At 42.5% G+C, this 15,468-nt stretch overlaps 1 protein-coding gene across 1 annotated transcript in view; it reads right to left on the bottom strand.

Annotated features, from left to right (window-relative positions):
* Nucleotides 1-3,882, bottom strand: part of blvrb (biliverdin reductase B) — an 18,747-nt gene extending 14,865 nt beyond the window's left edge. Inside the window, exon 1 of the mRNA XM_043680946.1 lies at nucleotides 3,728-3,882. Coding sequence (XP_043536881.1) covers nucleotides 3,728-3,803 — 76 coding nt within the window. The 5' untranslated portion in view covers nucleotides 3,804-3,882. The remainder of the gene's footprint in view (nucleotides 1-3,727) is intronic.
* Between the last annotated feature and the right edge of the window lie 11,586 nt (nucleotides 3,883-15,468).

Genomic DNA, 15,468 nt, shown 5'->3' with positions numbered 1-15,468 from the left:
GGGGTCATGGTCAAGGGGGCGGTAGGAAGAGGTGTCCTGGAGTTGGCGTTTGGCTTCAGCGATGTAGTCAAGGGGGCGGTAGGAAGAGGTGTCCTCGAGTTGGCCTCATCCTAGTTTCTAACCTCCAGCAACACGATCCCCTGACTTGTCCGGGCTTGTCGGACCTGCCCAGCTCCTTTTCCACCTATCCACTACACCCTCTCCTCCCTGACCTATCACCTTCATCTCCTTCCGCACTGACCTATTGTACTCTATGCCACTCTCTCCCCACCCCCACCCTCCTCTAGCTTATCTCTCCACGCTTCAGGCTCTCTGCCTTTATTCCTGATGAAGGGCTTTTGCCCGAAACGTCGATTTTGCCTGTCCTCGGATGCTGCCTGAACTGCTGTGCTCTTCCAGCACCACTGATCCAGGCTCCAGTATTGAGTGTAAGTGAGGATGAAATATTGTCCCCAGTCTTCACTGATTGTGACCCGGAGGGAACCCATGCAGGCATGGGAGAATGTGCAAACTCAACACAGACAGTTGCCTGAGGTGGGAATTGAACCCGGGTCTCTGGTGCTGTGAGGCAGCAGTGCTAACCACTGTGCCACCAATGGGGAGGCTGGAGTTGATTAATACCATGACCAGCCTTTCAAAGCACTTCATGACCACTGAGGTTAGGGCCACTGGGCGGTCGTCATTGAGACATGCTGCATGAGTCTTGTTAGGCACAGGGATGATGTTGGCCCTCTTGAAACAGGCAGGGACAGTGGCCTGCTGCAGGAAGAGGTTGAAGATGTCCGAGAAGAATTCTGCCAGTTAATCTACGCATGCTCTGAGTGCACGGCCTGGTACTCCTTCTGGTCCCATCGCTTTCCTTGGATTCACACGAAGGAAAACTGATCTGATCTCTGATGCAGTGACTGTTGGGATAGGTTCATCAGGACTTGTTGGAATAGGTGTTACCTCTCCGCTGAAATTCTGCTCAAAGTGAGCATAGAAGGCGTTGAGACAATCTGGGAGATGTGTCATTGTCTGCTATCTTGCACTGTCTCTTTTTAGAACCCGTGATGTATTCCGTCTTTGATATAGTCGCCAGGTGTCTGCCTGGGTCTCTAGTTTGGATTGGTATTGGTCGTTGAATTAAATTTGCAACTTATCAGCTCAAGCCTGAATGTTGCCCAGATTCTGGTATTTTTGGACACAGGCTGCTTTACTGACTGAAGAGTTGCAACTAGAACAGAAACACTAATCATTAACAAACATCTCCATTTGTAACCGATTGATAAACCTCTCTCCCTCTCATCAGTTGATGGATAAAAAACATGACCAGTAGCGACACATTTATCTGCTGATTACAGGCTGGTTTTAGTAACTGTCATGTTTGGTCAGGAATCAACCAACCACTGACAACATTTGTGAGGGCGAGTCAGCAGGAACCCTTCCCAATATCTGAGTGTAATTCAGCAAAAATTGACTAGAAGGAAACTAACAATTAGGTGGAAGATTTGCACAATGTAATAAATGTTTTCATTTCCTCAAAAGAATGAACTTTCATTTATATAGTGCCGTTCATGTCCACAGAACATATGAAAAAGTGTTTTGCAGTCTATCAAGTAGTTTTGGATGATAGGAATGTGGAGTCGTCCATTCAGCCCCTCATGCTTGTTCCATCATTCCATGAGATTTGTCCCATTATTCCTTAAGCTCTTTGGTTAACAAGAATATCTCAATCTCAGTTTTAAAACTAAAAGTTAATCAACTGTCATTTACAAAATGAGTGTTTCAAAGTTCTTCCACCCTTTTGCATGTAGAAGTGACCTGTGATACAAGGTATATGATTCATATATATTTTAAGTCATTTATTCTAGTTTGGATTTTAATCTACTGAAATGTGTCTGTGAAGAGGTTTAATGCTTAACTTGACAATATTTCTGAAGCCTTTTTCTTTTAAAGTCAGCATGAGCAAGGAAGTCCCTAGGGTGATAACTGGAATTTGTGTGCTTTTGGAAAGGTTTACCAGTTGACTGAGTAGATGTGGAGAAGCATTAACTTGTTTTTTGTTTATAAAGACCAAGGTTTTTTTTTGCTTAGAAATAAACCAGTAGCTTGGAAAGCCTTTCTTTCTCAGTTCACAGAGGTCCTATTGGAGGTCAGATGTATAAACAATTTCTCCTGAAGAAAGGAGATGGTTTCGAATTGTTTGGCAATAGGTTACCTTAGTGTGAGGACTTTAGTTCTAAAATTCCAGACCAGAAACGTTTGAAAGGGTTCTTTGAAATTGAGAAATGGTAAGCACAATTGTGTGATTAATCAAGGACAAGGCTACCAAACTTTGAAGACAAGGGATTAAAAGAAATAGATAAGTTAAACCTACAGATGTGAAAGAGAAGTGAACTATCTGGTGTTTGAGTAGTATGTTGATGTTGGGATAGATGGGATTGTACTTTTACTGTGTGTTTCAAAATCTTTCAAATTGTTTTATATGCAAACAGTTTGGTTTACTCTATTATGCAAAAGGAAAGATAAAATAAACTTATGTTTTATGTGAAAATGAAATCTGCAGCTTTGCACGCCAATTTTTCATTGAAAGATCACCTCATTAAATAATGAAGAGAAAAGCAACATTATCTGTCAAGCCAGATATCAGTCAGGGATCTGACTTGTCCAGTAATACCATCAACTGGAATTATAACAGTTTCTTAGTTTTACTCTGAAAGGCCTGTATCTAATTTTTAACTCTGAGCCACTCTCCTAGGCTCCCAGACCGGTTGAAATTGTTTCTGTCTATCTATCTAACCTTAATGTCAGCAACTTTCACCAACTCGCCCATAACTTTTTAAATTTCAGGAAAGGTATCCCTAGTCTGTGTAGTCGCTCCTCATAGCTGGTTGTTGGCACCTCTCTCTCTGATGCTTGGTGGACCACCTGGGGAATTATACTGGCCCATTACTATGTGCAGAGCTCTTCAGCACACACCTGAACCAGCACAGTGTGTTCATCATAAAACTGAGCCCAGGACCTCACTATGGTGGTGCCCTTGTAGCCATCTCCTATATCTTGGACTGCCCAGGGAACTCTGCGCTGTCGGAGGGGCAGCACCCAGGGAACTCTGCGCTGTCGGAGGGTGCTAATCTTCAGTCGGAAAGTTTGCCTGACACCACAACTGCCCTCTCAGGTCATGGTGGTCCTTAAGGAGGAAAAGGGATGTTCTCCCTCTCCCAGACCCTCCCTGTCCTGGGCCATCCCATAATTACCCCTCACCCAAATCCATAGCAACAAAAAGTCTGCCTATTCACTTGATGCTGTTTGTGGGATCTTGTGGTGTGCAAATTAGCTGACCAGCAATTGGCGAGTTGCCTTTTCTCAACATAAAAAGTGGCCACTTGATTCCTTCCTTGGCGAACTGTGCAAGCACTTGGTTATATAAATTGCAGCACTCTCTGTCTCTTTGTTGTAAACTTTAATCGAATGTTTGGAGATTGCAAGGACGAACTATATAAAAATGCTGGGGTTTTGACGCAGCAAGATTGGGACTGTCTCTTATATGAGCATTTTCAGGTCTTAAATGGGGAGAAGAGGCATGCCCAGCGAAGTTAGTGGAGACGCGATATGTCTGGGCAAACCTCAACCACCAGCTATACCCAACGCCGCTGACTCGCTCACTGCTCCGTATTGGGTCAGTTTCCCCGGTCTCACTGGTTAGTGTCTGATCGGATTCCCGGGAGGATTTGTTGTTCCTTACCGGCACTGACGGCCTGTGGAAGGGTAGCGAGTCCCGTCATCCCGGTGGAGCCGAAAATCACGACCTTCTTCCCCATGGTTATGCCCTTGGACACTGCCACCTCTCTGGCTCTGGACCTCACACTGAATGCAATGTTCTCCTCTCCACGATCTGTAATTGTATCATTGGCTTCCGGGTGAGACTCCGCCCCCTGACCATTTCGGCCCTCCCTCAAATTATTCGCTTGAACCCGGGCCTCCAGGATCAGAGGTCAGGACATTGCCATTGCATCAAAATAACCCTTACCTCAATTTATTTTTCCAATTAACCTGTTCAGGAAGTTATTGCACACCAATGGAGCTTGAACCCGAACCTCCTGGTAGAGAGATAGGGACACTACCACCGTGCCTCAAGAGACTCTACCCAATGTGTTGAAGCTATTATTGAATCAACCTGTTCAGAGATGTTATTACACACTTCTGCAGCAGATAGGACCTGAACCTGGGTCTCTCTGTCCACAGCTACGGACAGTACCACTGAGGGCCAAACTTCTGTATTGTAACTGATTCCCAATTATGTTATTCACCTGACATCTATCATTTTCTGCTTCCTCTTACTCTCTCTTTCTTTCTTCATCGGGGGTGGGGGGTGGGGGGTCTGGATTTGTTTCCATGACCATTCCCCCTTATAGAAATGTACAGGTCATTCTGCTATAACGCACGTTTCGTCAGCACGAATTGGCTATATTGCGATTGACCAATTGTGGACTTTGTTTGCATAACACGAACTTTCTCGTGAACGGGTGTAGCGCTTTTCTATAGTGACCTTCTACAGCGCGATTTTCTATAGTGGTTTCTCATAGCATGCAGAATGACCTTACCTTGGCTATATCTGAACTTTCTCCTCTTCAAAGATTGGAATTAGCCCTCTCCCAGTTAGTTATTCTCCCACTGTATTTCCCCTTGTCCACAGCCAACCTAAACAATGTGATAGAACATAGAACATTTCAGTGCAGTACAGGCCCTTCGGCCTTCAATGTTGCGCCGACCTGTGAATCCAATCTGAAGCCCATCTAACCGACACTATTCCATTCACATCCATATATTTATCCAATGACCATTTAAATGCCCTTAAAGTCAGTGAGTCTACTCCTGTCGCAGGCAGGGCATTCAACGCCCTTACTACTCTCTGAGTAAAGAACCTACCTCTGATATCCATCCTATATCTATCACCCCCTCAATTTAAAGCTATGTCCTGTTGTGCTAGCCATCAGCATCGGTGAAAAAAGGCTGTCACTGTCCACCCTATCTAATCCTTTGAGCATCTTGTATGTCTCTATTAAGTCACCTCTTAACCTTCTCTCTAATGAAAACAGCCTCAAGTCTCTCAGGCTTTGCTCATAAGACCTTCCCTCCATACCAGGCAACATGCTGATAAATCTCCTCTGCGCCCTTTCCAGTGCTTCCACATCCTCCCTGTAATGCAGCGACCAGAACTGTATACAATACTCCAAATGCAGTCGCACCAGAGGTTTGTACAGCTGTAACATGACCTCATGGCTCTGAAACTCAATCCCTCTACCAATAAAAGGTCACACACCATATGCCTTCTTAACAACCCTATCAACCTGGGTGGCAAGTTTCAGGGATCTATGCATATGGACACTGAGATCTCTCTGCTTATCATCACTACCAAGAATCTTACCATTAGCCCTGAGCTCTGTATTTCTGTTACTCCTTCCAAAGTGAATCACCTAACACTTTTCTGCATTAAACTCCATTTTCCACCTCTCAGTCCAGCTCTGCAACTTATCTGTGTCCCTCTGTAACCTGCAACATCCTTCCACATTATCCACAAGTCCTCCAACTTTAGTGTCATCCGCAAATTTACTAAGCTATCCTTCCACACCCTCATCTAGGTCATTTATAAAAATGACAAACAGCAGTGGCCCCAAAATGAATCCTTGCAGTACCCCACTAGTAACTGAATATTTCCCAGCTCGCCAATTTCTGATCCAAACCACTAAATCACCCTCAATCCCGTGCCTATGTGTTTTCTGCAATAGCCTACTGTGGGGAACCTTATCAAACGCTTTACTGAAATCTATATACACCACATCAACCGCTTTACCCTCAGCCATATGTTTGGTCACCTTCTCAAAGAACTCAATAAGGTTTGTGAGGCACGACCTACCTTTCACAAAACCGTGTTAACTCTCCCTAATCAACTTATTCCTTTCTAGATGATTATAAATCCTAACTATTATAATGCATTCCAACACTTTACCCACAACAGAAGTAAGGCTCACAATCTGTAGTTACCAAAGTTGTCTACTCCCTTTTTGAACAAGGGGACAATATTTGCTATCCTCCAGTCTTTTGGCACTGTTCCTATAGACAATGACAACATAATGATCAAACCAAAGGCTCTGCAATCTCCTCTCTAGCTTTGCAGACAATCCTGCCCAGGGAACCTATCTTTTTTCACACTTTCCAGAATTGCTAACACCTCCTCCTTATGAACCTTAATCTCCGTCTGGTCTAATAGCCTGCATCTCAGTATTCTTCTCTGACAACATTGACAAGGCCAGCATTTAGTGCCTATCCCCAATTTGCCTTTGAACTGAGTGGCTTGCTAAATGATTTCAAAAGGCAGTTTAGATCAATCACATAGCTGTGGAGATGGAGTTACATGTTGGCTAGACTCTGTAATAACAGTAGTTTCCTCCCCTATTGGCCATTTGTGAATCACTTAGTCTTTTGCCACAATCATGGTTACAATGACTGATTTCCAGATTCCTTCAACAATTCTCTTTAAATTCAACCTGCTGGCATGGTGGGAGTTGAATGGTCATCCCTGGAGCATGACCTTTAGTCCTTGGATTAATAGTCCAATGTCATTACCATTACGTCATTGTGTTCTATAAGAGAGTTACTACAGCACACACATTTGTGAGGAAATATATTTAAACAAAATGTAACTGCAAATTGTATGAAATATATAAATGCGAGAAATTTTCTAATATATTTATTTCACTTTAAGTTTTCTTTTAACTTCAATAAACTTAAGGTATATGTGCCATAGTTTCTGAATCATAATTAATTGTTTTATTTCACCTGTGTATAATTAATGCATTGATGTAAATTAAATTCCACCTCATTAAATTATTATAACAATAATATCCCTTCAGTGAGATGATACCTACAAGCTCTTCTTCACTGTATCTGAAACTTTGATCAGAAATCTCCTTTTCCAGACAAAGCCTACAAGTCAGCAGAAAAAGGGTGGGTTAGGGAGCTGGAGTGCTCTAAGATAACACTAACTGGCTCATACAGCACTACACCAGACAATTGGAAAACTACAAAAGGAAACAGAATGGCAGTCCACTGAAGACCAAATCAATCATGGACTTGCAAGGCGATGAGGATGGGCATGAATGAAGTCTTGAAACTTGTTGCAACCCTCATCCCTCCCAGTATTGTTATTTGTTCTTTCACTCTCTCCCTCTATGAAGCTGTTCACAACAGACAGTTGTTACATGCTAAGAATGTGCAATGTCTTGGTTTCACAGCACAAGCACTGGGATCCAGTTGGTGCGATACAGAGCCATCTGGGTCATGTGAGCCATGGTTTACCACCTTAGTGTTATTACATTCCTATGACTCTGACTCCACCTTATTAGTTCCTACTCGAGAGTTATTTGTTTTTCTCAATTTTCTGTTTTCCTAGTTGGTGTTGCCTCCTGCTTCTCACATCTAAGCTGAGTTCAGTTAAGTAGAACGAGCAAATCATCCCAGGAAAGTTGGTTCTGGGTCCATTCAGGTGCAATCTGTACAGACCCATTTCCCCCAGGATTTGCACCAATATTTCAGGAATCAAAAGTGCTGCCTTCCACATCATCTTTCAATTATTCATTCATCTGCTCTGTCATCCCCTTTTAATACTCATTTGCACCTAGTAGCATCACTAATCAACAGAATACTATCTTGCTGTAATGTTCGATGTTCTGTGATATCCTTTGGGGTGGCACAGTGGCTCAGTGATTAGCACTGCTGCCTCACAGCACCAGGGACATGTGTTTGATTCCACCCTCTGGTGTTTGTGTGGAGTTTGCACATTCTCCCCGTGTCTGTGTGGGTTTCCTCTGGTTTCTTCCCACAGTCCAAAGATGTGCAGGTTATGTGGATTAGCCATGGGGTTTACAAGGATAGGACAGGGACTGGGTCAGGGTGGGATGCTCTTCAAAGGGTCATTGTGGACTCAATGGGCTGAATGGCCTGCTTCCACATTGTAGGGACTGTATGAAAACCGGTGGAGGAAGAAACCAGAGCCAGTCTTTAAATGGAATAGGTTTATTCACAAATGCAACATTACAGGTATATATTTCCTGACACCACTCCTCTTTTATGTAGGTAAGTGTTTAGTTAATTACAGCAGTGCGTATGAATAATCAATGTCTTCCACCTATAGGTAGATACATAAACCTAATTGAAACAATTGACCAATTTCCTTCTTGCTTTTAATTAAAATTTAACATTTAATATACACAAACAATATTTCAAGCAAGTAAAAGAATTATTTTGCATATTATGAGTAGGATTGCATTATAAGATGCTTTCTTCTAAGACCCCAAATAAATTTTTGTGGAAGTGCTGTTTTTTGTTAAACAACCATAATTGGTGACTCGCGTCAGCCCATTTGATCATGGAACATTTCCTTTGTCGTCAACAGTTCTTTCGAAACAGCAAGGCCAACTTGGAACCTCTTGTTGTACAGTGGTACATTGTCCTACAAACAATGCTGTAGAAAAATGATCTTCATCGTGCCCTTCGTACAGAATGTCCCCTAAAAGATTTGACAAATAGAATCCCCTTTCCAATGCCTCTGCCATAGCCAGCCTTTTCACAACCAATGTATTTTTAATAACCATTTTGTTTTCTTAGCACATGAGCTGACAGACACAATTTTCCATTTTCAGCCATCAAAAGTATTATGAAACTAGCAGTGCTCAGAAGCCCATCAGCAAGACTGGCACATGAAAATCATTCAAAATAGCTAATTCTTTGGATCACCCAAGTATGGAAATCTGAATGCACATTTATCCATTTATCATTTCAGAAACTTTTTGTTTGTGTTTGAAAAGTGCTCGGCATTAGGGTGTTTCATCTTAATACTTCATTACAGTACATCAAAAAATTGGCATCTGATCTTATGAAAACTGAAAGAATGAGAAAGTTTATCGTCTTAAATGTTGTCCTTAAACATTTAGACTAAAATGTAATTTTGATAGAACACATTTGCTGCATACTAGAATATGGACATTAAGATAAGATAATTACAAACATTTGCCTTAACATCAGCGAATCTGTATAAACAAGACGCCAGGCGATAACATCCATGGCTGTTCCTTTCTGAAATTAATAAACAATCTTTAATTTTGACCTCAGAACAAAATTCGGTATCAATGAACTTCTCTCCCGAATTATTGTCCTTCACTATTATCTGTCTAGTTCAGAACATTTAGTGCTTTTGTTAACTTTTTGTGTTTGTGACAATACAGCCTTTGTAAAGTGGTGCATAAAGATAGTTTGTTTGTGGTAGTACAGCGGAGTAGCCTGCCAGGGCTCTTGAAGAGTTGATGTTCTACTCACTTGGATTATTTAAATCCAGTTGGCCTGGCTTATAGGTGTCAGTGTTATGTTCTAACAGTGATGTTATTAGTAAATGAAGCGGATGATTAAAATTAAACTAAACTGTCTGTAAGAGTTTTTTTATTCCAGACGACCAAAGAGTATGATCTCCAGGACGAACCATGAGAGAGGCTTACAGGTCTGTAGTCCACAAGGGATTCCCTGAGCTGTCTCAAATAGGTACTTTAACAATTTGGCATTGTGAGCAGAGTTCCAACAAGGGCTATGTTTGAGTGAAACTGGAAAACAGTAGCTTCACTTGAATCCAACGGGCCCACAAGGTAAGATTATACCTTGATTGCTCTTAGTCTGTATCGTTGTGTGTGGCTTCCCCCATTCTACTCTCACAGTACCCTGATGGAACCCAAAATGGGGTTGTTTAAATAGGTACTAAAAACAGAAACTGTCAGGGTTTTAGAATGTCGAGAATTCTTTGCGGAAATAATTAGTCTTGTTGTTCGTTGTTCAGTTGTTATCTTCTAAAATGTTTGCGTATGTGTGAAAGAGAGAGAGAGAGAGACAGACAGATAGACAGACAGATTATTCCCTGCAGCTTGCAGAAAGTTTAACCCTTTGAGATTCGGTTTGGATGCACATTTGCTTGTTGGTGAGTGAATGTTTGTGTTTTGTGTCAGTGTTTTGTGCTTTGTGGGGTTGGAGCCCCTGTAGATCAATAGTTTGTGAAGGTTTAAAGTAAGTAGGATAAATATGGGTATGACCCTAGATAAGACGAATGTCCCTTGACAGAAATAATAAGTCTGTAACCGAACTATGAGAAACAACTAAGGGAAATATCGACCACAGCTGCTCAACAGAATAAGGATTGGCCTCTAGGAGGCACACATGATTTAAATCAACTCATTAAAATTGAACAAGGGATTTGGGGAAAAAGAAAGGGAAGTAAGCAGAAAGAAGCCAAAACAGTGTGGAAGAAGGATAACTCGGGGAAAAATGGGAAAAATCCATGCAATCATCGTGGAGACAAAACTTTAAAATGGGAAATTAATCCATTAACTGAGGAAGGATCTGAACTAAATTGGACAGAACTAAAACGCAAATGTGAAGCACATGATTTAGAAGCAGAATTGGAATTGGCTAGGGAGAAAATAAAAAAAAAGGACAAAGACTGTTCCTTACACCCCACCCTCCCCTCTCCCAAAGACCCATTACTAAAGAATTCAAATCCATCTGCGGATGAGAAATGGGACACTGATTCGGAGGAAGAAATATCTTACACCTCCCGTGCTGTCAGCTGACCTTCTCTGAGTACCCCCCCCTCAAAACTCACCCACCGTATGGCCAAGGCAAACACACTTCAAAATGTCGACTGAACTCCCCTCCCTACTCTGATAACGAACATGCCAAGGCCCATGCCCTTTCCCCAACTGTTCAGCTTATTAAGGATCCAGCTTACCACAAACCCATAGCCCACTGCTCTCGGAGCCAATTAAAATTAAAAAGTGGAAGGAACACTGAAGAGACTCCTTTGATTCCCACTGCCCCGATACTAATAAATCCCGAAGACATCGGTGATTTGCAATCTAAGTCTCGGGACCTTAATATCAATCCTTGCACTCGCCCTGATGTGGGAGGGCCAGAGAAATTTCCCAAATTGAAGAGTTCCGAACCCACAGGCCCTGAATCCGGGACAAGCCCAATTTATGGATCTTTATCAACCATGGAAACCTCATGAACGCTCAAGCATTATCAATGAGGCTCCAGGTTATGGAAAGAATCCTGAGGGATTTGTTAATTGTGTTAACAGGACTAGAACCATTTATAATGCAGCCTCCCAAAACCAACTTCACCTCATAGAATACCCCTTTCTCCTGAAAAATGAGCTGAGTTGTTAGAAATTTTACAGTGCAATAATCATACCCAGCTTGTAGTCCAGCACCAGGCCGAACCTAACAGATTGGATTGGATTATTACCTGTCTCCGCCAAGCAGTGCGTCGTGCAGTTGATGTGGGTAAAGTCTTAACATGTAAACCTAGGTCTGGCGAAGGGGCTGACGAGTTCCTGACCCGTTTTAAGGAATGCTATGGTGCCTACTCCGGTGATGCTAACTATCCACAAGGGCGATCACCCCAATTTAATGCCCTATGTATGATCATTTTACCTGATCAGGTACAGAAGGCTATTAAAACCCACAACCTCCACTGGCAAGACGCCGAGGTTGCACAATTCAGCCGAGAGGTTTGTTATTTCCAGGAACTAAAGGTTTCCAACAATAAAGCTACCATCGGCAAAGTCAAGACAGAACTTGCCCAAACTACAGGGGCTAAAACTAAATCCAGGATTCAAAACAGACCTTTCCATCCGCAAAGTCAGCCAGGTTATCAAATGGAACCCTCATACTATCATCCAGTATAGCAGGACAGTAGGACTGGTACCGTGTATTCACAACATCCCTATAGACCTTGGGTCCTCCTATGTGTCATCCTAACAGTCCATGATGCCCCTTACTCCCCATATATTCTCTCACTACTCTTCACTGCCTCCCCCACCCCTAGAGTCCCCCAACAATCTTACATTTGTTTCAATTGTAATCAACCAGGACATTGGTCCAAGAACTGTCCTTTCTCAAAGCAGCCCCCTGTTGATCGCCAGAGTGGAAGCAGCTGGCAACCTCTTGGTTGCCCTCTCCAGGTTGTCCCTTTTACAGCACAAAACCCTTTTCCATCCTTGACACCTGTGCAACAGCTGTTCTCACCCAGCTTCTCTTGGCGCCCTGTTGCAGTTTATTCTACTAAGCTTGACCCTGTTGTTCAGGTAGTAAGCCTTCCTGCACCAGATTCTCACCACTATCCAAACTATAGTAGTGGCTGCCTCTAATATAACTTTACATCTAAATGTAGAAGTCTGTACCTCCCATTCTGTGGTGTCCTTGCTTGCCTCTAAACGTAATCAACACCTCATTACAGCTCGTCTCAGTCGCGATGAGATTTCATTACTTAAATACTGTTTTAACATTAACCCTGCTACATTCCTGCAGGAAGAACCTCTTGAACTGCCTGAACCTCCCCACGGTTGTGTTCTTATAAATAGTCTTCTTACTAAACCATGTCCTGATCTTACGGATCAGGGTCTTATTAACCCTGACCTTACACTTTATGTCAATGGTTCTTCTTCTATCTCTCCAGAGGGCACACGCACGTTAGGATATGGGATTGTCACTTTGTCCCATACAATAGAAGCTTATTCTGTCTACCCACCCTGTTCCACCCAGCAAACTGAACTCCAAGCAGTCACCCCTGCCTGTATACTTGCTGAAGGAAAGTCAGCTAATATCTATCCTGATTCCCACTAGGCTTTTGGATGTGCCCATGATTTTGGTCAAATCTGGCAGCAGCGTGGCTTCCTTACCTCATCAGGCACCCTATCCTCAATGCTGCCTATGTCACTAATCTCCTCATTGCTATTCAACTTCCCTTTCAATTGGCAATTATCAAACGTTCTGCTCACTCCTCTGATGCTTCTGTTGTCACTAAAGGCAACAACGCCGCTGACACAGCTGCTAAGAAAGCAGCTTTTGAACAAAACAACATGGTTACTCAAATGACAAATAGGAAACCAAAGAGAGACTCTCCTATCTCCTCTTCTGAAACCCCAACCATGCCTGACCTGGAACAAATACGGGCCCATCAGGGGGACGCCTCTGATGAGGAAAACAAAAATGGATGAACCATGGTTGTATGTAAATAGTTACAATAAGCTTTGGGTTACACCAGTAGGACAGACATGTCTGTCCGACTCATTTCTGCCTATTTTAGTGGACTATGTTCATACACATATGCATGTAGGTAAGGAGGGAATGGTGGACAGAATTCTCCAAACTTGGTGAAATCCCCACCTGCAAGAAAAAGCAAAAGAAGCCGCTGCAAATTACCTAATTTGTCAAAAGCATAATCCCAGGAAAGGAGTGAGGTGTCCACCGGGTGAAACTCCCTTGCCAAGTGCACCTTTTGATACAATCGAGTTACCTAGATGCCATTGTTATAAGTATTACTTAATAAATTGATTGAAGCTTATCCCTGTACTGACTGCACAACTACTTGTATAACTCTGTTAAGGGAAATCATACCCAGATTTGGAATGCTAGTAACGGTCTCTTCCAATAATAGCCCCCACTTCAGTGTGGAGCTAAACAAGGCATGATGCAAGAATTTGAATATGAATCAAAAATTCCATTGTGCCAACCATCCCTGAGCAGCGGGAATTGTAGAAAGAGCCAATGGTACCTTAAAAGGTCAGCTAAGCAAGTTGGTAGAGGAAATGGGCCTTAATTGGCTGAAAGTACTCCCAATTGCCCTTTTTAATATGAGAACCATGCCATTGAAAAAGACAGGATTCTCGGCGGCTGAACTGATCTATGGAAAGCCCCTGAGGATTCCCTGGTCTGCACCATTAACTGCCCAACACCCTGTTGATGTGCATGTCATGGCAGGAGAAGTGCACAGATACCTGATTAAGTATTACAGTCTTGTAATCAACAGGTCAAAGAAGTACCAGGGAAAGAAGAAGAAAGACATTAACCCTGGTGACTACATACTATTGAAAGTCTGTAATCGTGATAAATTGGGCCTCCGCTGGAAAGGTCCTTATCAAGTTTTTTTGACAACTGAAACTGCAGTAACGGTAGAAGGATGTTCAACATGGTCTACAAAGAACATTGCAAGCTTGTATCCCCCTCACAGTGTTAATATTAGCATTGATACAGGCATCTAATGAAAACACGACCCAAGTATGTGCGCCCAAATGTAACCAACCCATCTGTGATATCTCAGACCGGCTAAAACTCCAATGTGACTGTATAAATGAAACCTGCACTAATACCATTGGAAGTCATGAATGCAGCTGCCCAGCTGAAACTCATTTAAACTACTCACATTGTGTTAACATTTCTATGCCAGTCACAATTCCATAATCCTCATCTGCTCCGTCAACCGAAAACTTCCTTTGAAATGTTTGTCTGTTCCTCTCTCAAAATGAACTATACAGATTGCAGTATTGAGCACGTAGTACCAAAATCACCAACCCTATGTCACCTATTGCCGTGAGACTGACCACCTATGCTTTCTTGAAGGAATTCTCTCCTACCCGACTTACTGCCACTGACAGAAATATCTTTACACGTTTCCTGTATTCAGTAGCTACTATAATCAACAAGACAAACTGGAAAAATTTTAAAAAGATGAAAAATACTATGCACTCCCAACCCTCCTTCTGTTACTAATGGTTTCTTTATTCAAGCTAAACCCCCTAATCCATATGTTATCTGCTGACTCTCCCATCATTCTGATGTACGATGTGTAAATAGGACTCACCGCAATCCATCATTTGTGATGGAAAAACCCATTCAGCAGAAGAAGTGCGTCGCTGTGTGAAGTTCACAAACAAACCTAAAGGACTCAACGTTAATGATGTTCCGCTGTTAGAATGGTGCATTGAAAGACTTTCCGGTACCCACGACATGGGGCAAGTGAATTGAAAACTATATAAAAATATTATCAAAGATACTGGTCGTACTCCTACTCTCCATCCGTTAATACACTTGGACAACCAAATGTTTGATAGCACCCACTGTTTACAAGATTCAGCTCTCACTCTGAGTGGACTAGTCATTCACTCACGGAAGTGCACCCTAGAAACTCCTCTTAGCCTTCATTGACTATGTGAAAACAAAGCCTAACCATATTTACCCAATGACTGGTACGGACGTTGTGCCTTAGTGCACACCTTACCACTTTTTACCCTCCACCATGAAGTACTGAAGTAGGTGATGAATGGAATGCCCAACAACATGTGAATCAGTACAGAACAAAAAATAGAGAAAAAACAAAACGAGACTTTCACAACTTCTTCCATCAACAAACCTGGTGGTTCAGATTGCTGGGAGGCCTTATTCCTGGCTGGGTTGTTGAGATGGCCCTAGATCAGATAAGTGACTTTGCATTTGACATCGAAAAACTTGCCAACTGAACTGTCCACGCTCTGAAGCTGATGAACAAAAAGTTACAGAAGGCCCAGATGATGACACTTCAGAATCAGCTAGTGTTAGATTTCCTCCC

The sequence above is a fragment of the Chiloscyllium plagiosum genome, chromosome 41 (genome assembly GCF_004010195.1).
Source record: "Chiloscyllium plagiosum isolate BGI_BamShark_2017 chromosome 41, ASM401019v2, whole genome shotgun sequence".
Taxonomy (NCBI): Eukaryota; Metazoa; Chordata; class Chondrichthyes; order Orectolobiformes; family Hemiscylliidae; genus Chiloscyllium; species Chiloscyllium plagiosum.
This window is presented reverse-complemented; position numbering and strand designations above follow the sequence as displayed.